Here is a 27,813-nt window from a genome sequence, read left to right as displayed (position 1 = left end):
TTTTAAACTGGGGAAATGTTCACTGTGGGAGAATTTGCATATGATGGTTTCATTTTGTCAGAAATTAATGTTCCTTATAATCAAATGAGTAATTATAGATCACATTGTTCTTTTTTTCTATAATTATTATTTATTTAATTTCAGGCTTTCACTGTGGCTTCCTTTATAATCTCTTGTGAAGAGAAACTGTTTATGTAAATCTCAATGTTCTTTCTGAATTGACTGCAGTTTTTCCCATAAGGCTGAATGTAGAGCGTTCTTTATGAAGAGTTAATGCATCTTTTGAAAAGCTCTTTGTTTATATGTGGCGCAGAAAAATGTCTGTGATAAGAGTTACAAGCATTTTAACACCCATGCTTCCTGTCATGATTACATAAGTTTTACAACATGGAAATGTAAAATATGTCTCCTCCAAAGCAGTAAATGGTTGTTTTGATTTATACTTTGGTGCTCTTTTAATGAATCATTTTCAGTGTCAGCATGTTAAGCTGTTGACACGAAATGATGATATTTACTGAAACAATGCAGGACAAATCCCTCCATTTGTCTATAATTACTGCAATGAGAATTTTTCTCTAAATTGTTTTCAGCATAATTGGTTATGTTGTTTAAACCGCAGATTTTGCTCGTGCTTGGCCGTTGATGCAATGAAAGAAAACGTTAAACATCATGCAGGAAAAAGGGAATATTACCATTTGGGGAGATATTCTGGGGTCTTGACTTCTGTAATGATAAGATGCATAAAAACCTCAAATTTCCATCACAGTTGGTCGAAAAATATTTGTGTGTGTTGCGCTCTGCAAACAGCATATGTGAAGCGCTCCACTGTGTCTCTTTTTCCCCCTCTGAGGAGCAGAAGAAGTGGGTTAGCTACATTTGACTTCAGTTAGAATTTCATAGCGGTCCTCTGAGGCTGTCAGCGTGACTTCCTGGTCTCATTTATCCTCTGCTTTTAATTGGTCGATGCGCATGGCCGATTGACCCGAGTGGCCGGCAGTAGCCTGGTTGAAAACATCATAGGAAGGTTTCAGCTTTCAGAATCTCTCAGTGCTGAAGATGATGATGATGTCCAGTTGAAAACTTTATGTTTCGTATTAAAAGGAAAAAGACACACTCCTTTATCATAATCATACATAAATGTGTCGAATATTGCTTGTAACATTGCTATGAACTAATACAATATTAACCATTTAGAAAACATGACTGACTTTTCAACATGATCACCAGCAGAAACTGTTGCCTAAATTTGGTAATAACAGCAATGATATATATGTTTTAAAGGGCTTTTGAGGCAAGATTCTAGATTAGCTCTTCTTTTCCTTATTTTGTATTAAATATGTATTTATTAAGTATTGTACTTCGTACATATGTACTTCAAAATACAAAGTAGTAGGACCTTATTTATGTAAGGACAAGAGTAAACTGTAGAGAGTAAACATTGGTGGTTCACTATGTATGAGTACACCCCTGTCCACACATCCCTGTCTTGGACTAATTAGTATATTTGCCAGCATATAGAGCCCTATAGTGAACCTGGAAGTTTTATGTTCAAAATGTATAGTATGGGTCCCCAGTATTTAGAAACTGCCAGATACCAACTTGCATATGTTGGGCAAAAACGTTAGATTTATTAACATGCGTTAGCAAACAGTAATCACCTATATGGACAATATTTCAGCAACTGCGTGGCCAATTTTGGACAATGTTGGGGTGGTTTTGGGGGGATTAAATTCAAAATGACCATTTAAACCAGAAGGGCTGTGTTTATCCTCCTGGTGGACCATGTTTCGGTCAATTAAGAAGTTTTGAGGATGCTAAATCAATTGGATTGAAGTGATAGTTTATGTTTATGAAATAATTGAAATTAAGGCTGGGTATTGTTAAGAATCTCACGATTCGATTCGATTTCGATTCTTTAGGTCCCAATTCGATTCGATATCGATTCAATTCGATATTGATTTAAATGCTTCGATATCGATTCAGTAATAAGTAGAAATACACAAAAATTCATTAGAATACCTGTTGGTAATTTTTAAATAATTATTTATTTTCATGCCCATATGAACAGCCATGGTATAACTCATAACATTTATGAGCAATAAACATCTGAAAATAAAGCATTAGCACAATAATACTGAAAACGGAGTACAAAAGTAAACAATTATGACAGTACTGAATTAACACTGAAGTAAAGTGCATGTAAACTTAAATTATATTTCTTTTCTATTGGCAAATGTGATATAACTCACATAACATTTTAGCCAGTGGCTAAGTGTTTCGTTGAAAAAAATAGGAGATGCGCCTCACTCTGCCGAGAAGCAGTGTGACTGCAGGGATTTTAAGAGCAGCCTGTGAAGCCAAATGAGTATGTGGGCAAAGCAGCCATCATGCAATGACTCAATGAGAGTGACCGCAAGTAGCATGTTGCAGACATCCCAACCTGCAGAAAGTCATATCAGGGAGGTCCACTCGGTGGGGTTGCGCCATCGCGCTAATAAGCGGTACAATAAGCAACACAGAGCTATGAGGATGCTTTGCTCTCACACGCGCTGCATTTATAGTCACACATACACACACACGCAGTCACTCTCTAGTGCGCGCTCTTGCTCGTTTACTCCAGATTCCAGGATATTACGTCTCATTTGCGGGCGTCAGGGAGCCGCTATCAATATGCGGGAGACTCCCAGAACTTCCTGGAGAGTTGGGATGTCTGATGTTGGCGGCATTGTCGGTGACAATTGCTGGTACTTTCTCGGTTAATCCCCATTCATTTATTGACTCCGTCACATAGACTGTATGCCGTCAACAAGTTTGCTTCGGTTGCCATGTTGTTGTTGTTGTTTGGTCAAGTGCTGCCTCCGTCCGTACAACGCGAATCACACAAAGGTGTTGCTCACTGCGCCCCTGCTGGCCAGGGGCTTGAATCGATTCGGTGGATTTAATGAATCTATATTGAATTGGGAGAAAATGTATTGCAATGCATTGATGAAACGATATTTTTACCGACCCCTAATTGAAATAATGTGTTATAAACTGTAAGATATTCATGAACACAGCTATCCAAACAATGAACAACATGTACATTTTAATTCACAGACCATTAGATTCTAAGGTGACTATTAGAGGTTACAAAGGCAAGTACCATTCCAAACTCTAAAAGTCTTGCTAAATAACATCCTCAAAAATAGCGAGAAGGGAGTACTAAAACCATTTTAGTCCTGGAGCATCTTTTAAAAGACAAGTATCCACAAAATTATCAAAGCAGAAACTTCTTTTGGTTTTGAGAGTGAACACCAGATTGAGTGATTATTTAGTTGGAGATGTTTTGGCAGCTCAACGCGGTAAACACAGGCCGTGAGCCGAAATACTGCAGCTATTTCAGACTGCGCACCCTTTCACCCGTCATGTTCTGCATTATTTTGATGACCCTCAGCGGGAGGTGACGGCCCTCAAGGTTTCAGCAGAGACGACACAACATGCTAAGAGCAGGGGTGGAAAACATTAAAAACCCCTCTGGCTAGTTAGAAACAGAGGAGTCATGTTTCACAGCAGGACAACAGATGCTGCTCATGAGGCTGTACTAAGACACACACACACACAGGCTATTCAAGATGTTAGTCAAACTGATTTTGTTGATAATTCTTGACTAGCATGAATGATATTACCATAGTTTACAGAGGCTGCACAATGCTTATGTAACTTTTAAATGCCAATACGATACAACATCTTCTGGTTTTAACTACTGAAGCCAAGACCTGAGATGATTATTTTCAGCTTATCCTAGTGTGACTAACTTGTGTATATCGTTATCCTAAGATAAAATATGTCTCAGAATCAGTATCTGAAGGTAATGATTTATTCGGTAATGTTTTCATAGATGTCAAACATTGTGCATTATTGTCTTATTGGGGGCTTCACATCATCTTGAAACTATGTTGAAAAAATTAAGTTCTGCTGTTACTCATACTCAAAGGAAGAGTCTGGTTTTTGGGAGTCTTGTCATCACTTTGAGGTTACCAGGCAACCAACACAGACTCCAGAAAGTCTCCAAACACATTATTATTTAACAAACAAGATACAAAATGTTAATTAGCTACATAAAGAGGATTTTTAACCAATAGACAGAGCAAATCTAGCTGTTTCCCCCTCCCTCCTGTCTTAAGACTAAGCTGACCCTCCTGGCTCTAGCTGATTGGTTAAACCACATCAAAACTTTTGTTTAGACATAAACAGAATTTATATTTTCCAGTATTGGAAAATAAGATACTGTAAGGTAGGATAATCCTTTATTAGTTCCATAATGGGGAAATTTACGGTAGCAAAGTGGATAGCAACAATAGTGTGTGTGTGAGAGAGAGTGAGAGAGAGAGAGAGAGAGAGAGAGAGAGAGAGAGAGAGAGAGAGAGAGAGAGAGAGAGAGAGAGAGAGAAAGAATAATAGTGATTTTCTGTTTTTGAGGGTTTAGTGGTATGTATAAAGTATATCTATATAATTGGGTGAGGATAATATAATGCCTTTGATGACATCTGAATGTAATTCTATGTAGGTTAGTGGTGGAGCAATTTAAGCAGATCAAATTTATGTAATTCAATTTGTAGAAGGAATGACAAATATGTTTAAAGGTTATTTGTATTGTCTCCTTGCTCACTTCAATTTTTAAAAAACTTACTTAATAAATGATAAGTAAGTAAACAAGCAATATGAACAGTTGGGGACAATAGGAAATAAAAATAGTAACAACAATATTGGGCAAATTGAATGATGATAGTTCTAGATGAAGTCTGTGGCTAACCAAAGTTATACAAATTCATCCTGAGGGTAAAATGAATGTCTGTGCCAAATGTCATGCTCATTTATCCAATAATTATTGAGATATTTCAGTCTGGATCAAAGCTGTGGACAAAACAGACAAACACTGCCATTCCCAGAGCCTTGATAATAGCATGGCTGAAAAGAGGAGAGGAAAGCGTGGGTGGATGTCATGGATAAGTGTCAAACCAACAGTGACTATATTAATTAATTGCTGTATGAATCTGTTAAAACCACAAAGGGTTTGAATGCCAATAGCAAGTGCCTGTTTCACTTTTACAGACAGAAAAGCCTCAATGAGAGACCACACAGAAGCTAGTGGAAGAGCGGCTCTATTTATGGTCGCACAAAAAAAACAATACTATCAAGATTATCTTTAACAATATATGTATAATTGTGTCTAATTAGTGTTTTTCCCCCTTTGTGAATGCAGCTTGTCGCTTACTACAATGGTACCACCAAAGAGATCATTTGGTCCCAGACGGAGAGGATTCACTGGCCCAGCGGAGGTCCGCCGTTGGATAACCCACCCTGTGTGTTTTCTACAGACGACCCCTCCTGCAATGATGGTATGACCACACAGCGAGTCGCAAATCTACCTCATCTGTCAACCGTCTGCTCAAAGTTAAATGTGCCTGCAAATAAATGATAAGTGAAGTGATTTATCTCCCAGAAACAAATAACTCAAGATTGACTAACTGATTTCAGGTCCTTGCATAAAAAGGGATGAGGAGGAAGTTCATTCACAGCTTTGACATCAAGTGGATTATCCTACACTTAACGGCAGATGTTTTTTCTTGGCTTAGAGTAAGACTGAGTCACTCATCAGTTGGATATTATAGCGCTGTAATGCTTTGTTTTTGTTATCCCAACCATCTCAACGGGGACTGTGATATTTTAATTCTACAACGTTACGATAAATCCGTTGTTTTTCCCTCCAACTTCATGAAAAGCATATGTAGAAGTGTGAAAAATTGCTCGAGTAACAAGCGGCGTGATAGATGAGTTCTGGGAACGGTCCTTGTTGTTGAACGGCGGCGTCAGTTTCCGAGAGAAATGTCACTGATGATTAACGGAGGAGGAAAACCGCAGCAATTATAAATGTATTTTGGTATGAAGGAAGGATTGTAGTGAGCGTGGAGGAGTAATAAATCTGAGCCTGTTCCGAAAGTTTGAAGCCATCCACAAATAGTTTTACAGAGTTGAGAGGCCTGGATGCCGACTTCTCCAGTGTCGCTTTCAACACCGAGGACAATGAATGTGATGGAATGTTGAAGAAAGACGTTTACAGTGAGTTTCAACCACATGTGCTGATACACAAAGCACAATGACAACAGTGTGTTACTGTAAAGCAATATAGAGTCAGGATACTGTAGTACCGCTGTATTACCATGTGTTTTTATGAAGACAACAAGATAATTGATATTAATTATAAGATTTAAAGAACGTCAAACAATAGCAGACTATAATCCCAAGCAGAGAAAGTGATATTACACATTGTTTTCTTCTGATTTTCTGTTGCTACGTTGATGTTTATTGCTTGAGGTGATGTTCGATGACGACATAGCGGTCCAAGTGATCAGGGTTATGTTTCAGCTCTGCAAAACTGTGGAAACACTCAGGAAACAACATAAGTAATAAGTAAAAAAAATAAAATAAAATTGATTTCATGGTTTTTACCAAGTCCTGTACAACAGAACTGTATTGTTGTCATGGTGACATTGCCAATTTGGCGCAATAGTGCCAAAACCTGCATTCGCTGGCCATATCTGGCCACCAAAAAAGCCTTGAGATGCTTCACAGAAGTGCAGATGGATAAAATCTTGTAGGTCTGTTCCAGCATAAAATTCCCCTTAAAACCACAAACTGTCATTTTACATTTCTGTTTGGACGGATTAACCGAATGTGATAGGGACGACAGTGTTGTTCTGTTGGCTGGCACGTCAGTCTATCCATCACCATAGTCAAGACTGAAATATCTCAACAGCTATTTGATGGATTGCAAATATTCATGATCATCTGACTTTACCTCTTGCGCCACCAGCAAGATGATATTCGTGCTATTGAGTGAAATATCTCAACAGCTATTATCAGAGATACATGTCCAACTTAAGATAGCTAGTAATGGCTTGTGATACCGGAACTTTTTTTTATCTAGAACCACCATCAGGTTACTTTTATTCTGTAGATATAAGATTATTACATTTTTTTTTACTTATTTCATTAAAGTGCTAATTAGCAAATGTTAGCATGCTAATGTGCTAAACAAAGAAAGTGAACATGCTACAATATACCCCTCAAAGGTCATAACATTAGCATTGTTATTGTTGGCAGGTTGGCATTTAGCTCAAACTGCAGCCTTGTAACATGTAAAGTAGACATGTTTCTCTTTAGGCAGAGCCAGGTTATTTGTTTCCTTCTGTCACCAGTCTTGATGCTAAGCTAGGCTAAATGTGTGCTAACTCCAGCTCCGGAAATACTGCATTTTTTCTTCTAACTATTTTTGTGATAGTTTGCAAGGAAAAGAAACCCCTGAGAAACTAGAAAGTGAATCATTCTTTATCAGCATGACTTTAGGCTGTTGACAAATTCAAATTAAGTAATCATTATTCCTAAAAATCTGTGATTACAATTTTATTTGCTCATGGGAAAACGCTCTGTTGTTTGAGTGTTTATTCTTGTCTCCAATAACGTATAGATGTACAAATCCTCCACAAAATCTGAAGAAAAACCTAAACCATGTAAACATACTGAGCCTGGTGATGATTATCAGCGTATTCTGTGATTTACAAGGTGGTATAATTAGTCTCCACTCAAGTTTGAAATAACGTCAGAGCTGTGTAATTGTGTTTATAATTGTTGGTGATGTTTGCGGATGACAGATTGCTAACGCGGTGCAGCTGTACTTCAGGAAGTCACAGCTGTGTTTTTCACAGCTCAGGCTTTTTTTTAAATCCTTTTTTTCTGTTCAAAGATATGAACATAGACATCTGTCGAACATATGAGAGACAACTGAGTGTGGAATCCCTCTTCTCCTGTCTTCTCCAGGTCATCTGCCAGTTCTGGGTATTGTAGCTGTGGGATCTGGCTTAGCGCTCATCATTTTCGGAATCTCCAGTTTCCTCATTTACAGGTGAGTTTGAACGCATCGTGCCGCTTTTAGCTCAAACGGCGGATATGATGAGATGATTCTTTTGTTTCTGTTCTCAGACACAGAAGAAAATGAGAGCGAGAGAAAGATGTGTGTGTGTGTGTTTGAAACAGGATTTATGGGTCGTGCTGCTATAGGTGCCAGCGTGGTATTTACACAATTGTTGCCACGGCAGCAGGTGACGGCATTAAAGCAGCAGTGAAGTGTGTTTAAGCTGCTAAGTGAGCTCATGTAACAGCCCCAAACGACCCTCACTGCTATTCTCACTTAATGATCATTAGTGTGTTCATTAAGTTTGTTTTCTTTGCACTGGATTAGAGCTTAAATGCCACCTTATTTTAATAATTCACACACCGCTGATGTCAGGCGAATGAACTTCAGCGAAGGGCCCAGTGTTTGTTTGCAGGTTGTCATAACTCCTTTGCCTCATAAAAGCTTTTAAAAATCCTATTAGATGAGCGCAAAGTTGCCTGGTTTTCAACTTGGAAAGCCAATGGTGAAACATCCATCCAAACAAACATTTACACTGCCTAAATCTTAATCCTATTAAGTCATTTTTTTGTCTAGAATTGAGTCCTTAAAGTCTTAAAACAAGTGAAAACATCTGCAGCAGGGGTAAGATTATTTTTTTATGTGTTTCCACTGCAAATCAATTGTTTAATACATATTCTAGTGTAACTTTTCTGTATTTTAGTGCAGCTTTTTTATTTGGTTGTTTGCAGATAGAAAAACCATTGAAACAAGCAACACCTGACGGTTCTTCTCTTTTTCCTTTTTTTTCTTTGTATGAAATGAGGGTCTACAGATTCATTTTAGGGTGTTGCATGCTTGCTATGGACCTCAGTATTTGTTTCTTGGAATTTTGTGCTTTATACAATATGTTTAAATTCTACAGTTATAGAAAAACATCAATCTCATGTGGCTTTTTCTCAGTTCTCCTGCTGGTAATGTGGAGGATGATTTTAAACAGTATTATGACTTATCGTGTTTTTAAGTTTTTCTTTGTTTGAAAATGAGGGTACTGTGGGTGCTGCATGCTTGCTATAGACCTCAGTATTTGTTTCTGGGAATTTTGAGCTTCAAACAATACATTTAATTCTGTAATTACAAAGAAACATCAATCCCAGTATCTTTAAATGTGGATTGCTCTAATACTGCTTACTTCTGCTGTTAGTAATGTGGAGAATGATTGAAACAGTAGTCAGTAAGTGTTTCTACGTTTGAAATGAGGATCTACAGATAGTATCAGTGTTGCATGCTTGCTATGGACTCTCCTCAATATTGCTCATAGACATTTTGAGCTTTATAAGACATATTTAATTCTACAATTAGAGAGAAACATCCATCTCAGTATCTCTGAATGTGGCTTTCTCTTAGTTCTCCTGCTTTTAATGTAGAGAATGATTTTCTTTGTTTGAAATGACAGTCTGCAGATACTATCGATGTTGCATGCTTGCTATGGACACAGAGGTCATGACCTCAATATTATTTGAGAATTTTGAGCTTCAAATGACATATTTAAATTCTACAGTTACAGACAAACATCCATCTCTGTATCTTTAAATGTGGCTTTCTCTTAGTTCTATTGCTTTTAATGTGGTGAATTATTTTCTTTGTTTGGAATGAGGGTTTACAGATTCAGGGTGTTGCATGCTTGCTATGGACACAGAGATCATGACCTCAATATTGTTTCTGGGAATTTTCAGCTTTAAATGATATGTTCAAATTCTACAATTACAAAGAAACATCAATATCAGCATGTGTAAATGTGACTCACTCTTAGTTCTCCTGCTTTTAATGTGGAGATTTAATTGAAACAGTTTTAAAACTTAATCATATAGTGAGTTAAAACTGAAAGAATTGTTGTCTGTAGAGAAACATTGTGTTAGAGGGGTGGGTCACGCTGTAGGAATTTGCACTCATGACTTCAGTATTTCTAAAATCCTGGCTACAGCCTTGAAACAAGTTGAATAACACTCAAAACAGGTTCAAATAATCATTTTCTGTTCTGTTCTGGCAGATTCACTTGTTTTAAGAAAAACAGGACATTTATGACTTGCTAAGTGTAGTAAAATGTAGTGTATAGTCAGTAAAATCAGTTCAGGAGGTGAGATTATTATTGCAATGAACAGAACTGTATGTGCATCAAACACTGTAAGTCATTTAGTTTGAAGTTAAAAGCAAACTAGTCTTGACAATATGTAATTAGGTGTTTTAAGTAAGTGTTTAATTATTAATAGCCGCCCCCTGTGAAGTTGTGTATCCATTAGATAAAATGATTGCTTTCCACTTTTCTAATGTAGTGGTTATAATAACTGTGTGCTCGGCATTCAGCTGTAAAAACTTATTCAAGTGAAATTGTTAGCGTGTCCCAAGCGGCGCAGTCTACATGTTTATGGAAATGATTCTGAGCCTCATTTAATTACATGAGAAGTTAATCATGCATGCCCCTGAGCAATTAAGCTACTGGGAAGGATTGCAAAAATTCTGATTCATGTCATGGGTAAAAATCTGCATGTAATGAAAGAAAAATGAATCTTTCTATTTTCCCCTCCTCTTCATCCCTTTTCCTTTTCAAAGGTGTCTTTACTTAAGCGGTTAATCGCGTTCACTACTAATAAACATTTTCACGTGTCACCTTGCTTTACGTCTCTAACTAACAAAATCACAGCGGTAATCTGATCGCTTTTTGCCAATACAATGACTATTAACACAAACAAGTGTTAATCACCCAGCCAATCAGAATGGATTTTGATCAGAGGAATGGTGGAAGAAAGACGGAGGAGCTGCTATCCACCTGAGGTAAATCCACTAAACCTGGATCTTGTAGTTGATCAATAATCAAGCAACTCCCTTATCATTAAGACGTCAGAGTGTGCATTTTATTCTGAAAATGCTGATATCTTCCTCTCTTTTTTTCAGCTTACAGTTCAGCAAGTACAGCATGATTTCCTCACTAGTTAGATAGTCCCCCCCCCGGACTCTTAACTGGTAAGTTTAGTTCAAAATACACTCTTCTTCTTTACTCAGAGTTCTGTTTATTGAAAATCGGGAACATGTGACTTATTTCAACAAGTATCTATTTCTGTTATGGGAACCCAACTGGGAAAGTGTGTGAAGCATTTTTGGTCCTGACCCATAGTTTTGCACTCTATGCTCTCGTCCATCTATATATAGACTAATCATTTCCGAGAGACTCTGACATTTTCTCTTTTATTGCATTTTACGTCGACTTCTTAGAGCTCATTTAAAACTGTAAATGTAAACCTTCTGTCGGAGTAAAAAAAAAGCATGAAATACACCGTCTCTAGTTAGTGCTTTATTCTGGCATGCCTCTGTTGGATACCAGCGGCTAACAAATCACTTCCTGTTTTTTTGCAGACACCAGTGGAGCTTTGCTGATGGACAGAGAGGCAAAAGCTGTTTACAGACATCTGTAAGATTGAGCAGCTGTGCTGGAGAGGCCTCCATGTTCAGTACTTGACTTTATTTACAAAAAAAAAAGAAAAACACCACTAAAATGGCTAAAAAACACTTTGGAGTTTAGTTTTGTCACTGTCACTAGTTATCCTCAGATCAATCAGTCAGTAACAATCAAGTTTCTCAACTGATTTAATATTTATTTTACATATATATATTTTTTTTAATGAAAGAAATGAAATGGGAAATATATTGTCATTTGTATTCATTCTATAATGATGCTACTGTTTGTTTGTTTTTTAAATGCATATAACAAAAGAATTTATATGTGATATCTCTAATCGCTGGGGTCTTAATTTAGTTTACAGGGCAGATAAAGATTGAGACACTTTGCTGTGAAATGTATATCGGTGTATTTTTGTGTAAGAAACGGGTGGCTGGTTTATAATTTAAATGATTCAAATGTATACAAGAGTAAAAAATGATCAACCTGCAATTTAATAAAAATGAAACCTGTGTATTGAATCATTTGTTAATTTGTATTTCTTTGTTGTAAAAAGTAATTTCCCCTTAAATTCAGCCTTAAACTCCCCATTTCCTTAAAAAATAAGACAGATGACTGCGCTGATGTTCTTAAAACAAGCTGATTTGTAGGGGAAACAGCTGATTTCCTATCAAGTTATTGACAGATTTTCACTTTATTTTGGGGAAAAAACCTGCCTTTTTTGAGGACTTTTTTTGGCAACCCTGTCAAAATAAAATAACGCTCGCTCTTTTCACAGAGCGACTGTTGAATGTCATCCCGCAGCGCTCCTGTCAATTCGGCCAGGTGGACTGTTGGCGGCTCTCAGTTGATTTTGGAGCCTGGTGTGCAGCAGCAGTGTGAGGGGATGTTGAGCAGAGCAGCAGCGGCTCTGTTGTTTTAATGGAGGGGCTGGTCCAGCAGAGGTATTCACATATGGGACTTATGAAACAATAGGCCCAGTGTGGAGCCCCACACTTTACCCCTCCGGCTGCCAGAGGTCTCTAAACGAGACTCTTTAAATAGAAAAATACCTTTTTTTCTCTTTTTTTTTTGGTGGATGGTGGTGGTGGTTTAGAGGTGTTTCCTGCCCTCAAAATGGTCACGCATAGGAGTATTTGTAGACACAAACAAGCATCAGAAGTTTTTCTGGAGTGTCTGACAACAAAGTCTGTCCCCGTGAAAAAAAAAGCGGTAGAGAGACAGAAAAAAAAAATGAACCACTTTTTTGGCCAACGGGGACGGTTCGGGGAAAGGCTAAAGACACGGCGATATGCAAACGCTGCAATAATTTCCTGCAGCCATCTGGAAGTGTTTTACACCTTTTTAGATTGGGTATGGAATGTATGGGCTTTGCTCGTTTTTCATTTCTTAAGTGTTTCAAACTCAAAATGAATTTCCTCCTCCTTCCTTCCCTCCCCATCCTAAAAAAAAAAACCCAAAACAAAATAAATTAACAAAACACTTCTGGTTTCAAAACAAAAAAAAGCTGGACTTAATAAAACAAAAAAGTGTTTTCGCTGTAAATCGTTATGTGTCAAGAAAACAGCAGCTCCTCAGAGATCTGTGCCAGATGTGTTGATACGCTGGAATGCTTCTCCCCCCTCTGTGGTACTCGCTCTTTGCCAGTCAGACTGATGCTCAAAAATAACAACCAAAACATGTGAAAAATATCACTGACATGAAAACCACCAGATTAATGAATGTGGTTAAGGCTGCGCAGACATTTGGAGGTTGTTTGCCATTGTGGAGCAGTTTCTATTCGTGTACACTCGCATGTATCTGCCTGTCACGCGCTGTAGAGGAGACACATTTGATTAAGGATAATACAGGTGATTGATGGAGGTCAAATTACACTGATTGGGTCAAAGGACACATCATAATAACATAACGTAACATGACCTAATATAACAGGACACAACATGACCAACCTAACATGATAATAACTTGAAAATTAACACAACGCAATGTTAGGATATTAAAAATGACATTAAATCTTTTGAAAAAATAAATGAGTTCCCTTCGTAAACTAGTAGCCTGCTGAATAGTTTGTATGTTGTTTGTTTAAATCTGTTTCTTACCAATAGTTAGACACATTTTTTTTCCACTTTTTCGCTTTTCAGCGTGGACCTAACTGTGTGAAGATGTCTTCAGTGAACATCTGTCAAATTTCATCCGTTGTTTTCACCCTCAAACTCAACCACCACCAAAGTTCTGTGTATTTACAGTCCATTTTGCACGTTAACACACTAATTTAATAACATAATAAATATACAATCAAAAAGATAACACAAAATAACTGTACATTTGACTGCTTTTTTTGTTGCTACATCTACAGTACATCTAAAAAAGAGAAAAAATACATACGTATGAACTGATTGGTTCATACAACATTAGGCGCTTTGATGAGGAAAGGGGACAAGAAAGGACATAAGATGTGATGTGGATGCAGGAGACGGGGGTCGACTAGCATTGCTGTATATCTGTCATGTATGTCAAGTGTGATGGTGATTCCCATCCAGGTACCAGGGGAACTTCAATCAATCAATCTTTATTTATATAGAACCACATCACAGCACAAGTTATCTCAAGGCACTTTTCAGACCCAACTTTCCTACATGAGCAAGCACTTAGTGACAGCGGCAAGGAAAAGCTCCACTTCTGCTGTTGTCATTTGAAATGATTGTATTAATGATTTGATTAAAAAATACACATATCAGAATCAGAGGGTTAACTCTAACCCCCTAACCCTGACCCTATACCCATCATACAAAGAAGTGAAATGTCGTTCTCGACCGGTCAGTCAAGTCTCCACATTCAAAACAGAAAAAACATAACTATGAATTCATGTATATGTTATTGTAATTAAAAGTGCTTAAAAGCTTGTAAGCATGTTAGCAGAGGAGATGAAATACTTAGATAAAAATAATGGATAAACTGTTGGAACGTCAATATGATTGTTGTCCGAATGCAAACCCGACAAAAAACCGATAGTTCAATTGTGTGAAAATATTGTAACATCTCACTATTCTATATATATATCCACTTATATACTGTATAAGATTAATAGTTAAATAACACCCAGTTTGAAATGAATTCAACACATTTGGAACATAAATGGTTGTATTGACGAACAAGGTTGGATTAGTAACCCTGGGGGCCCCTGGACACTGAAGCTCATGCACCCCACCACCCACCCCCCCTCCAAAAATGATGTTCCTATCTCCTCTTCTTCATTTTAAGCCTTTTTGAAAGGGCTACTTATTTGCAAACTTTCTTGGAAACAACTTTTATTTTATTGTGATTGGATAACACTGTTGTCGGAGTGGAAACCTTGTGCCTCCATTTTTTTTTGACATACTAGGTGCCTGACAGTTACCATAATTATCAACATCAAGAGAATGGGAGTCATATTTCTGTGGAGCACAAAAAAAAAAAGAAGAAGAAGAAAGAAACATTTTTTTTCTCTCATCTTTGAGGGCCCCTTTCTGCTTGCCCAGATTGCCCGTATATATATACACACATTTGTTTTGTAACATAATACTGTAAGGAAGCACTGATCCATGCAGTAAATGGTGTAATGCGTTCTTGGTTTATGCAAAGAAGCAAACAAACAAAAGCAGCCTCAAAGCCAGCAGAGACACATGTTGTAATGCTGCTGGCTGTTACTGTTGTTTTTAGGCCCTCGTGTTATGAGTGACAAGGTTTTCTTGTTGGGAGACAAATGTTCGTCAGTGTTGAAGTGTTTTGGATGTCTGTTGTGCTGACCCGCGCCTCGTTAAAGAGGACCGTTTGAAGAGTTTTGGAAAAAGTGAATCACAATGCGTGTATCCAAATATAACAACTCTTCATACACAAAGTCATATTGACATGACACATTTTGACTGTTAAGCACAAAGAGATATTTTTAATTACATACAAGCGCCAAACACAAAATCACAGGATACAGCCATCCAATATTACAGCACTGCAGGATTCAGATGCTCATTATTAGACATGCAGGCCACTAAATCAATGCAACATGTGTCTGCAAACATCTCTCCATATATGAATGTCATTATCCAGGTGAGCAACATTGGAACATACTGCAGATGTTCTCTGCTGCAGCTCATTCCTTTGCTTTGATTTCACTGGAACGTTGGACTTTCTGTGATTCTTTCCAGATTTACAGCATTATCTTATATATAAATATCGACCTCTGTTTACTTTGTATAATGGAGGATTTAACCATTGCAGACTCTGTTTTAATGACAATTAGTTTGACAGTATAAGATAACGACCATATACAGTGTTCTGATGCTTTGATAAACATGTGCGTTTGATGATGCGTTGCCCGTCTTCTGCTTTGCTTTGTGAGATTTTGAGCCCAAAATTAGGAGTCTGCTGTTAAAAAAATTCATCCAAAGCCATTTAAAACACTGAAAGACATTTAAGAGTCCATACAGACCATTTACATACACTCTTTTGGCTTTCAAGAAACATACTGTAATTCTTGGTTTGTGTTGGAGTTGGGAGCTATTTTTGTGCCGGCGTTAGTACAAAGATAAGGTCTCGCAGTGAGTTTGTTAAAATTATAGAGTGTGGGCATAAGACCTGAACCCTGAAGTGGAATCTAATCTTCATCATGGTTTACAGCGATACGGAAGAAAAAAGACCTCTGAGTCATCAAAACACATCTCCATCATGCACCTTTATTTCAAATGGGAGAATGAGAGGGGTTTTAACCCAAATACAGTGCATGCAGGGAGTTATGAGTATGCTAAGAACCTTAATTTAATGAGTTTAGTGAAAGCTTTCATCTCCATTATGTCAAATTCCATAAGATTCTAGGTCTTACTAGTCTTAGTAATAGTGTAACGTTTTCGCATATTTTAGCATTTCAGTCCTTTGTCGAGAACTATAAAAATATTCTCCTATAAAAGTCGTTTTCTGCTTCACCAAAGTGAAAATAAATAGAGCATATGAATGAGAAGTTCAAATCTAGTAAAATAGAAACATATGAGCCTGTATGCATACACACACACACACGTACACGACTATGTGCAAATGGTAGACGCGAAATGGAAGACCGCTATCTCAAGAAATACCACCAGGAGAGATTGAGCAACTGGCAAATGGAGCAATTAACTCTTCTTTTTTTTCTTTAAATGTGGCTTGACAGATTAAATCTCCCACATTATCCCCCAAAATGAGCAGACCACCTCGCTTTTTACAGATTTTTTTATGAACTATGAGTCGAGATTAAAACCGGTGCTAAACGCATCAGCTCGCGACCTCGCCATCAACCCCCGGAGCCGGCACGTTTTTTTTTTTTTGAATATGTGAGATTTCTTTTTCTTCTGTTCTTTGTGCTGCTGCTGTCCTTGTTGCTTTCACCACCTGTTTTTTTTTTTTTCTTTCCACCACCAGGAAACTGAAGCTGGAGAAAGAGCTGGCTGGAATGCTGTGGAGGATTCGGTGGGAGGACCTTCAGTTCGAGAGCCCCAATAAATACCACAAACGAGCCGGCAGTCGCCTCACCCTCTCGCAGGTAGATGACAGATGATCTGCTTAAAGAAGCCTGCTGAAAGTAGGGATTTATGTGCTTGTGTTAATGGGAGAAAAAAAGGGAAAATTGAAAGCAAAATTTGCAGGTGAGGTGACATAAAAAACAAACCACACATCGCTGAATTTTACACTCACATGATCTCATATTAAAACTGGCATTTCTTCATAATTCTTAGCTTTCATATCATTTTTTTTATTCCCTCAGTGTCTGGCTCAGCCTCCGACATGTGATTAACAAGTTGTTGCTCTTCTGGCAGGTTAAGCCGCCATAGTTGCCAGCAGGAATGCCTCGACACAGGCCCTGATTATCAGTCTCGAGACATTACCTAAATTGGACCCACCAGGAATCGAAAATGCTAATTTGGACATGTTTGAAGTTCGGAGCTTCACCATTGTTTACACACTGTGTGCTGCGTTATTTAAAAAAAATGCAGTCTTGTGTCTTACAAAAAAAGCAAAAGCCGCTGCCTGCAGAGAAAGAGGGAGAGACAAAATCCTCTGTTAGTTTACACATTCCTGAAAGCTTTCCCAGCGGTTTATTGAAGGTGGCTGGGTTTTTTTTATTTTTTTTAAGCGGTGGCAGACGCATATTAAATGATTGTTAAAATAAGCCCACGTCTGGCCCCGCTCCCTACATATATAATACCTCATCACGTTCTTCAAAGTATCAGGTTCTGTTGTCTGAGGTCTAATGCATCTCCTCCTCTCTCTCCTCCTCTCTCTCCTCTCTCTCCTCTCTCGGCTCGCGTCCTCGTCCCACACGTGCAAGCACTTCATGAGAAGCACATGTTGCACACCTTTTTCATTACGGCTTTTCAGTCCAATTCCGGGGATAATGTGTGCGGAAAACACAGTAATTTTCCAGACCGATGTATTTTCCAGCGTGCCATGTGGTGCCAATATTTGCATTCTATACAAATCTGTAGTTGACTGTGCTTGACTGTCTGTATGCAGCACGCCCACTTGATTTTTATTCACTCTTGTGTGTGTGTGTGTGTGCGTGTGTGTGTGTATGTGTATGCACTGCAGAGACTTCACTCAATTGAGAAGCAGTTCACTATTTCACACAAGGAGGGCTTTTTTTTATTGATGATGATGAGATTTAACCCTTCTCACCATTAAATCACAAAGATTTGAATCCTCTCTGCTCTAATCTACTCACGTCTTAACTGATTTCTTGTTTTTCTTCTCACTCTTACTGTCTCCCTTTCCCACCTTTTTTCTCAGAGAGGCTCCAGCTACGGATCCTTGATAACTGCCCATGGAAAATATCAGCTATTTGCAAAAACGGGCTATTTTAAGGTAAGGCTTAGTGAATTCTGACATTTTCAACTCCTGCGCACTCCTTCCCCGCCCACATATGTGCACACTCGCAATGAGAGAGAGAAAGCCGGAGAGCTGGAGAAGAGAAAGAGAGAGCGTGGGCGAATTTAGGTACAGTAGTTGGTTTTAATGTGAGGCTGCAGAATGCGTCAATTTTACTTTTTTTCTCCTCCCTCCCCTCTTCTGTTTCTACACTCCCGCCTCGCAGTCTGGACACGGCCATCAACTTGTTGCTCGCTGTTAATTTATCCGTTAAAGATGGAGGAGGTGTGAGGAAATGTGATAAACAGGAGAGGTCGCTGAATAATGAGATAGCCCCTCTTTGTTTTTTATATATATATATATATATATATATATATATATATAAATGCTGATGTCACGGTACAGCTTGATGGTTCATTGGAGGTACTGATACACTTCTCAAATTCAACACAGGCCAGGGGATTAAATCAGACACCGCAGCCAAACAAAGAGGAAAAAAAATAACCAGGCACATCCTCTAAAACGATGTGTTTTCATTCGGCGGTCAGAGGCCGAAATTATCTTCTTTCAAACACCGTTGTCAGGTCTGAACTGAGCTTTGTTTTTTTCTTCTTCTCCTCCGTATTGAATAAAAGTGAAAGCTCCCACATGGACTCACATGCATGAACCGTCGTCTGTGTTTCATAGTTTCTAAATGAGCATTTTCCGCCGGTCTGTCACGTCTGCGGCTCTGAGGAATTCACCTCGCTTCCCTCAATTAGTGATCCTCGCGTATCAAAGAGACAGATACACTTCTTCTCCTCCTCCTCGCAGCCCGCTGAAAATAAAGCCCAAATGTACCTGTAGGCTAAAGAGGAAGATGATGTTCTCTGCTCCGAAGGCCTCTCTTCATTTTCATGGCTTTATCTTTTTTTTGTGCTGCTCATGGTCAATGTGTTGCTGTATGTAGACTTATGTGTGTCCATTGTATGTATTCATATGATAAAAAGCCTTGTATAACTGCTCTGTCTGTTCTCATGTTGCTTAGGGGAATCTGGTGGCCATCAAACACGTCAACAAGAAGAGGATAGAGCTGACCAGACAAGTTTTACTGGAGCTCAAACATGTGAGTGGTCGTTACATACCGTTAAATTTGCCTCTTTCGAAGGGTTTTATTTAGTTTTGTCTAAATCAAGTCAGCTCAAATTTATTTATATAGGCCATGATAACTCACAGAGGGCCATGCAATCTGTAGAATTCTATTTTTAGAGATTGAGATTTAAAAGGAAAGATTTTAATGGGGGAAAAAAGGACCATTTGAGGAGTTTTGTCTTTTTCTAGTGTTGTCTAGTATGTTGAGCTTTTGTGAAAAAAACACTAAATCATCTGCAGTTGCTCCAAAATGCAACTGCGAGGCTTTTACCTGAAACTATTTTGTACTCAGCTCTAAAGTGGGTTTCAATCTGTCCGCTCCATATTTTGAAAGTTTAAAAGATACCCAAAAAAATGACTGTATGCTCAGCACTTAATGTCAGACACACACAGTGAGTGCTGAAGACCAAATCTGAGCTAAAAGATTTACATTCATCAGGAGGATATAGACCCGACTCAGAAAGAGCGCTAATGTTGCTCCATGTTTGCTCCATGTATAAATAAGCAGGTGTACGCTATCGAGTTTGCCACATCAGGTTTTATAGGTTGATGTCAGCAGTGCAGGTTGCAGGTTTAAGGAATACAATGTCAGTTCAACAATCTCAAGAAATCTCTACAACAAATTAGACATATTCCACTGCAATGAAAAAGTGTACAGTACATTCCTAATCATCAGAGGATGAATCCAGATGTTTTGGCCATGTCAGCTTTCCTCTAGTGCCACAATAAAGTTGAAATGTTTTGCTTTAACAAAAGAAATATGTACATTTAAGAGGAATTCAATTCAATCCAATGCCTTTATTGTCATTGCACGGCAGTACAATGAAATTTTGTGTCCGTAGTGGCTGAAACACATAAAAAGAGCAATAGACAATAAACAACATACAATGAGACACATAAAAGAAAGTTGAACAAAACACTATGTATATAAAAAAGTATGAAAACTAATATAAAAGTAGCAGTTATAAATGTAGAAGCAGTGGTTGCAGCCTTAATTGCACATGCCGGCACATTCAAGGTACATACACAGTTCATAATTTCAATGACATTCGGGTAGAAACTGTTAAGGAGTCGTGTGTATGAGATTTCATGGACGAATCGCTTCCAGAGGGCAGCAGTGTGAAGTGTGTGTGACCTGGGTGGGAAGAGTCCTTAACGATATTTGTGGTCCTACAGAGACTTTTGTAGAAGTTCTCAAGTGCTGGTAACAGGAAGATGACCATTGAAATGATCCGTGCTCATTCATGCTCCCAAGAAGACGAACTCTGTAGTGGCACCTTCAAGACAAAATCTTGAAGATCATGAGCGTCACTACTCTTATGACTCTAAAAATAGTAAAATACTTCATTGCTCCATCTAGCACTTTTGTTTTTTTGGGTATAGTTAACGTTTCAGCTTATTAATAGTGTTCCAAGTTCTACATTTAGTCCTTTTTTCTTCCAAGAAGTCCAAAATTCAAGCATCCGCCCATGAACTCCATGTGAGAAACCATTGTCTTTGTGCTTCCAGCGGCCTTATGAGGCGAATTATAAATTATTATAAACAAACCTGCATCTCAACGGCTTGTATTCATCAAATGCTTAATTCACTCACTGAAGTTAAACAACCATGAAGTGACATTAATCTACTTCTTACCACTGCAGGTGAAAGACCTTCATACAAGGTTCAACCACTCCTAGGCAAAAAGCGTCCCACCCATGTTCCACCCATTTAAAAAAGAACATGAGTAAAAGCTTTATTATTTAATTTTTTGGAGCTGTTTGCAGGGAGTGGGAGCTGACTCCTTATTACTATGATGGAAGGACAAGGGAGTGTTAGCTGTTGTAGTTGGGACTTCCAGCAAAGAGTTAACATCTTTAAACGGCCTCTTCAACATCAGCAACAGCAGCTGTTGATGAAAAGATCCCTTTGGGTGGGAAATATTTACGAGAGAGTGATAAGGAAGCAGAGGAAGGAGGAAAAAAATAAAAATAAATCTGCACAATTTATGCGGTTTGGTGATGGAAACACAGTGTGGTACAAGGAAACCCATAACTCGGAAATTACACTGGTGCTCATGAACAAGATGGATGCTCTCGGGGAGAAGATTTTGGGGCCATTTCTTTCACTTTTTTCGACATCTCTTAGAGTGAGTTCTTTTTTTTATTTAACTCAAAATTCTTTCTGTCTCAGCTCTGTATGTGTCTGCGTGAGTCGCAGCCAGTTGGAGGAGAAGAGCGGTTCGGGCTTCCTGGATGCCTCTGTGGCCTCTCGGTCAGTCGGCAGGCACACATTGGAGAGAGGCTGCTGTCTGAGCTGGCAGCTTCTCAGACGCCCCGGGGGCCTGATCGGCTGTCAAACCTCAGCTCATGAAAAAGCCAACCAGATGGGGGGAAAAGAGAGAGAGAGACTGGGCTGCCAGTGGAAACTTAACCACTTGTCTTCCAGCACTCTCCTCCTCTTCCCCCCCCCCCCCCCCCCCCCCCCCCCGGTGGTTCTTTCTCCTCCACCGCCCCCTCACCAGTGTGCAGCAGGGGAAATTATATAGGCCAAAGGGTAGGCTAACATCTCCCGAGCCGTGAAACAGGAGCGACTCCACTCCACCACCAACCCCAACCCCCCCCCACCCCCTCCCACCTCTTGCTTTTTGGTGTGAGAGCGGCTGTCACTCACTGCGCTCAAAGAAGAAAAGTACACTGTTGAAATTATGAACACCTTTTCTTTTTTTTGAAGTTTGACGCCAGCTGGAGAAAGACGCTGTTTTTCAGCGCCGCTTCTGTCAGCACTCGTACAGGTCAGAGTGAAGCCACACGAGCAGGACGTCCATATACTGTAGCTGTTTTTATCTTCTTTTTTTTTATAAAAGAAAATGACTTTGCTTTCTCACACTTTCTAATAAAAGCAATCTGCCAGAAAATGTTCTCCGCTTCGCCTCTTAATCGCTTAACCTCAAACATTTTTTTCTGTATTTTTTTTGTTTTCATACTTTTTTATTATTCAAAGTGATTCATGGTTTGGAAGAAATCTCCTATCGTAAAAACCAATGTGTGATTAGTGATTATTTTCCATGTAGAGCAGTTTTACACGTTCCGCTCGCTCCACTCTGGTATTCCTGCTCGTACATCCTCTCAACACCTCAACGTTTCTTTTTTTTTTCTTCACCCGCCGTCGCTCCTCAAGCACACTGGCTCATTCATAACCTCCGAGAGCAATTTATGCACACGCACATGTGTCAACTGGGTGCCCTGAGCAGGAATGCGTCTCAACACGTAGAAGAAAAAAAAAAAAGACGCCGTGCCAACTTAGCCGACTGCAAATAGACTATTTTGATGAACTGCTGGCAGCGTTATTCTCGAAAACTTGTTATATATAAATGAACCGTCAGTCTTCTGCCCCCATCCTCTGTTTCCATGAGGGTTTGGGAATGTGATGTTTGGAAAGTGTTACACACTCACAGTTGCAGCGTGTTTATATGTGTGTGTGTGCGTGTGGTTATTTTCAGATGAGAGACGTCCAGTTCAACCATCTAACCAGGTTCATCGGGGCCTGCATCGACCCTCCCAACATCTGCATTGTAACCGAGTACTGTCCCAGAGGCAGCCTGCAGGTAACGATCCAACGCTCCATCTACTTCTGCTTTTAAAACATCCACTTCTACTCTGTTCTTCTCACAACAGACAAATGATGACAAATTATTTCACGCCAATGCCAAACCGTGAAAATTCTGCTACTTAAAGCCCCTATTCACTTAAAAAATATGATGTGCTCATTGTTGCTTCACTTGGATGTTTGGCCTTCACCGTGCAGAGTGATGTATGTGCAGAGTTCATATCCATCTGCTGACGGGAAAAAGAGTCTCTGAGTGTGTTTTACTGCCATCAAAAACACTAAGAATGAATGAAAAATGAACGGATATATTTGCATATACTTTGATTGTAGTTTTTAATGAGCGAGAGGTCATTGTAAGATTTTTTAAGGTAAGATAATTGAACTTTTGTGTGGAATAAAACATCAAACATGAATATATAGTCTATGGCCACTTCATAAGGTACACCTGTGCAATCTAATTCAATCCAATACAATAGTTCTGCTATAAATTCTTCTGTTTTGAAGGTGATAATTCTACTTTATGTTTATTACTGACTTTATACTAAGTGGTGGTGGCGTACTGGGGTGCATGATATTGACTGGTGTTCCAAATATTTTGCCCCTCTCATGTATGTAAATGGAGTGGACTAAATATTAGGAACACCTTTCAATATAATGCACCATAGTACATCACCATCACCCACTATGACCTCAACAAAAACTGAAAATGTATAAACTTCATAAATGTAGAATTTATGGAAGAGCTGTTGTATTGGATTGAATTAGATTGGACAGGTGTACCTAATGAAGAGGCCAGTAATAAAGCGTTGTGGAAATTGTCAGCACACTGCTAGGTTAAAGATTAAACAAATATTATTGTACAATAAGAAGACAGCATACACATAAAGTGACATCAGCTCATCTCAACAAGCAAAGAACAAACCTAATCTATTATAGTCTCCGAAGGAACAAAGAAATGATCTGTGATTGGTCAAACGTGTCAACCTAAATGACTACAGCCAATGCAAATAGCCACAAAGAAATACATTTGCATATATGTACATTTATTACCCAATTGGTATGTCATGCAAGTGTCACACATCCCCCTTAGACACAGGAAAGTGGAGTCTTGAGCCATAAATGATCAACTGTCACAGGTCATACCCTTTCCAAGACTCGAAACCTTTACCTTATTAACACAGGTGAGAAACCTGATGACCACCAGATCCCTTCATGTAGTTAACATGAGCGTTCCTCAGGGCATACAGACCTTTAGGGTCAAGTCAGTGGTTGTATCTTATCTTGACATGGACCAAGGCAAGGAAGTAGCAGTAAACTTCTTAACAAAAGCTAAGAGCACATTTGACAAGACAGCACAGTTATGAGGCCATAACTGCACAATCATGATTAAAATGATTAACTCAATACTTGTTGCTTCTTTACTTTTATAAAAGACCCAAATTATGCTATATCTGTCACAGGTTTTTGAACATAACCTCATAACTTCAGTCATTTTATTAACCTTTATTTTACCTTGAAAAACCATTGAGAAGGAATCCTCATTTACAATGGTGTCGAAAACAACAACAACACACAAAACAATACTGAATGAATACAAGTGAAGAGATAAAAACATTTGCAATCAATTGAAACAAGGTCTGAGATAAGGCCTTTGAACAGATGTAGTGACGGTAGAGTGTAAGGTGCATTATAAGAGAATTACATCTTTCCTATTTCAGTTCTGACTAATGGATTGTAGAGCAACAACCTATTCTGTGATCCAGTACCAATATCGTGACTTCATGTAATGTTTTATACCAAAAGTGAATGTTAGAATATTTATATGAAGGTGTAATTTTTCAATTTGAATACAAAACCTCTGAAGCTGCTTAGGGATTCATATATTAATACATGAAAAATGCAAGTCAGGGGGGATTATTTGATGTTCTCTTTTTGACAAAAACCTACAATTTATGTTTTGTTTTTTTTTTGGTTGCAATTCCGTAAGAGTGAAAGGTTTTAGCACGGACATCCTGTGATTCCTGGCCTCTACAGTACCGTCTGAAATCTCCTTATTTAGTTTGCAGTGATGTTACACAACACGCAGAGCAAGCCTTTGAAGTTTGACATCTTTTTGTCTTCGTCAATCTTTGTGACTCCTATGAGAAACACATGATACCTTACGTGAACTTCTTCTTGGCTTGCACCCGCATGTTCCCGACATGCCACCAGCTCCTTAACACGGATGAACTGGGAAACGATGTGAAACTCAGCCACGGACGCTATTACTCATGCGCTTGTAGATTTCCACTTAAAAGACAGATGGATGTAAAACTGATGTGATGTGGCTGGACAACAAGAGGGAGACACAGATTCCAGTAACTTGCCGAGTCATGTTAACATCCTGCGGGGTGACATGAGTGACCCTGAGAATGAAAAAAGATGATACGGTGCCTGGCCTAAAGGTGGTTTTAGGCCAAAATAAATCTCGGAGCTGTCTCATCTTGGCTGATAAGTAGCTCTTGGACGTTTGAAAGATTAACTAAAAAACGAAATGTTCTTGTCTGTGAAAGTATTCTGCTTCATTTTTGATTTGTTTTACTCTTGTTGCTGTCCAGGACATTCTGGAGAATGAGAGCATCAACCTGGACTGGATGTTCCGCTACTCGCTGATCAATGACATCGTGAAGGTATGTGGCTGTAAACAAAAAACAGGAGTCAGAAAGGCACAGCAGAAGCATCGATTTATTTGATGTTTTCACCTAAATGTCGAAAAAAAGGTCACTTTCCAATGTTAAAGGAGATGCTTTGCGTGCCTTACACTCTGCAAATGTCTTGGTTGCCATGGTTTCACATGGATAGTTTGTGAAAGAGCGAGTGAGGCAGAAAGAGACAGAGCAAGAGACACCATCATGCACAAAAAATGTATTTTTGGCAGAATGCAGTGTATGAACCTACAGTAAATATTACCATTGTGTAGAATAAAGTAGGACATCAGCACAACATTTGCTAAAACAGCTTTCTAGCTTCATCCAATCTAATCATGGACTTACTTTAGAAGATTATTTTTAATCTGTCTGAACAAAGAGGCTTTTTGTCAGCAGATCAGTCTCCTGGATGGATTTAATATTGAACTATTTGCATGACGAAGCGCTCCAGCTAAATTGCTCCATGCAGATAGCAGCGCCGTGCAGAGTAGTATTTCCACTAAATATTGAACATGAGTACATTCAATACCGGCCGCCCCCCTCCTCAAAAGTCTTAACAGTAATTTCACATAAATTCCCCAGCGACTGTGGCGTCCTTGAAACACGGCCTGTTTTCAAAACCTTCAGCATGCGTCTCCTCGTCAAACTGTATTCTTTCCATATGTCTGGATTTGTGTTTTTTTCATGTATGATTTGCTGTAGAGGAAAATAAAAAACAGAGACCCCTTAATATAATGCTTGACTAGACGCTCTTCTCCACCAGGGAATGAACTATCTCCACAACAGCTACTTTGGCTGCCATGGAAATCTGAAGTCATCTAATTGCGTGGTGGACAGTCGATTTGTTTTGAAAATCACGGATTATGGCTTGGCCAGCTTCCGCTCATCCTGCGAAAACGATGACTCGCACGCTCTCTATGCAAGTAAGTGGGCTTCATGCAAATCAGCAACTGTTGTGTGTTTAAGACATTTTCTGAGTTTCTGACTGTGCCTCTTTTTTTCTCCTTTTTTTTCAGAGAAGCTTTGGACAGCTCCTGAGCTGCTCATATACGACCGCCATCCTCCTCAGGGGACTCAGAAGGGTGATGTGTACAGTTTTGGCATCATACTGCAGGAAATAGCCCTGAGGAATGGACCTTTCTTTGTGGAAGGCATGGACCTCAGCCCTAAAGGTAAAAACAACTGTTTTTTATGGACTTCAGGGAGGTCAGCTGACTACTGTGCTGTCAACTGCATGCAGCACACTCACTAAGATAAGATATTCCTTTATTAGTCCCACGATGGGGGAATTATTGCAGCAGCAAAGTGGACAGTAAAAAATAGAAAGAGCATCAATAAAAATGATAAAGAACAATAAATAATAATAACAAAAGCAATAAAGACAATAGTAGTAAAAAAATACAGTAAAATAATAACAACATTATGTACAAGAGTATCTAACTAAACATGAGCACAAAAAAAATATCACATCAACAGATAAATCAATAAAGTTTGAGTCATGTCAGATATCTCATTCACAAACAAAACCATTTCCCACTAAAAAGCTGAAGAACTTGACAAAGCATCTTTATAAGAAACCATTCAGAGAAATATTTCTAAAGAATTCAGTTTCCCTTAGACGAGGACAGAAAAGACGGATGTTCACATAATAGGAACGTTATTCACTGGCTTCACTGACATTTCAGAGTGGACCTCTGTAAGGTCAGTCTATTATATTACGGCCCTGCAGCCGTGTACATAAACAAAGAACACATGTTGGCCAGATGTCAAATGCAGGTGGAGTCACAAAAACCAACACATTTTCTATAATGCACTTAAATACGATGGTTCCCTAAGAAACGACGCAAGCAAAGCACAGAAAAGTACATGAATAATAAATAAGACAGCATGTCAAGCATGTCAAATAAAGTCAGCATGTCACAGTGGGGGTTTTTTTCTTATCTTTTTTAGGAGGTAGTTAAAGCATTAATGTCAGCTGAAGATGCTGCAGGCATTTTTTAAAGTTATCCTTTATTTAGGCAGGAAGGTGCCAATGATAAACTTTTCTTCTAAGAGGTCCTGGTGAAAACAGCTGAGGGGAAAATACATAACTAATAAAACACATTTGTTCACAACACAACGGGTTTGAGCCCACAGCATCAACAGGAGTATAT

At 38.8% G+C, this 27,813-nt stretch overlaps 1 protein-coding gene across 1 annotated transcript in view; it reads left to right on the top strand.

Moving 5' to 3' along the window:
* npr2 (natriuretic peptide receptor 2) overlaps positions 1–27,813 on the top strand; it is a 65,598-nt gene that overhangs the window by 18,655 nt on the left and 19,130 nt on the right. The window contains exons 6-14 of the mRNA XM_062434251.1: positions 5,243–5,378; positions 7,858–7,942; positions 16,812–16,932; positions 18,177–18,251; positions 19,282–19,359; positions 22,867–22,971; positions 25,571–25,642; positions 26,424–26,583; positions 26,677–26,832. Coding sequence (XP_062290235.1) covers positions 5,243–5,378; positions 7,858–7,942; positions 16,812–16,932; positions 18,177–18,251; positions 19,282–19,359; positions 22,867–22,971; positions 25,571–25,642; positions 26,424–26,583; positions 26,677–26,832 — 988 coding nt within the window. The remainder of the gene's footprint in view (positions 1–5,242; positions 5,379–7,857; positions 7,943–16,811; positions 16,933–18,176; positions 18,252–19,281; positions 19,360–22,866; positions 22,972–25,570; positions 25,643–26,423; positions 26,584–26,676; positions 26,833–27,813) is intronic.

Source organism: Scomber scombrus, chromosome 15, assembly GCF_963691925.1.
Source record: "Scomber scombrus chromosome 15, fScoSco1.1, whole genome shotgun sequence".
NCBI classification, from domain to species: Eukaryota; Metazoa; Chordata; class Actinopteri; order Scombriformes; family Scombridae; genus Scomber; species Scomber scombrus.
Note: the sequence above shows the minus strand (reverse complement) of the source record. Positions and strands in the feature narration are given on the sequence as shown.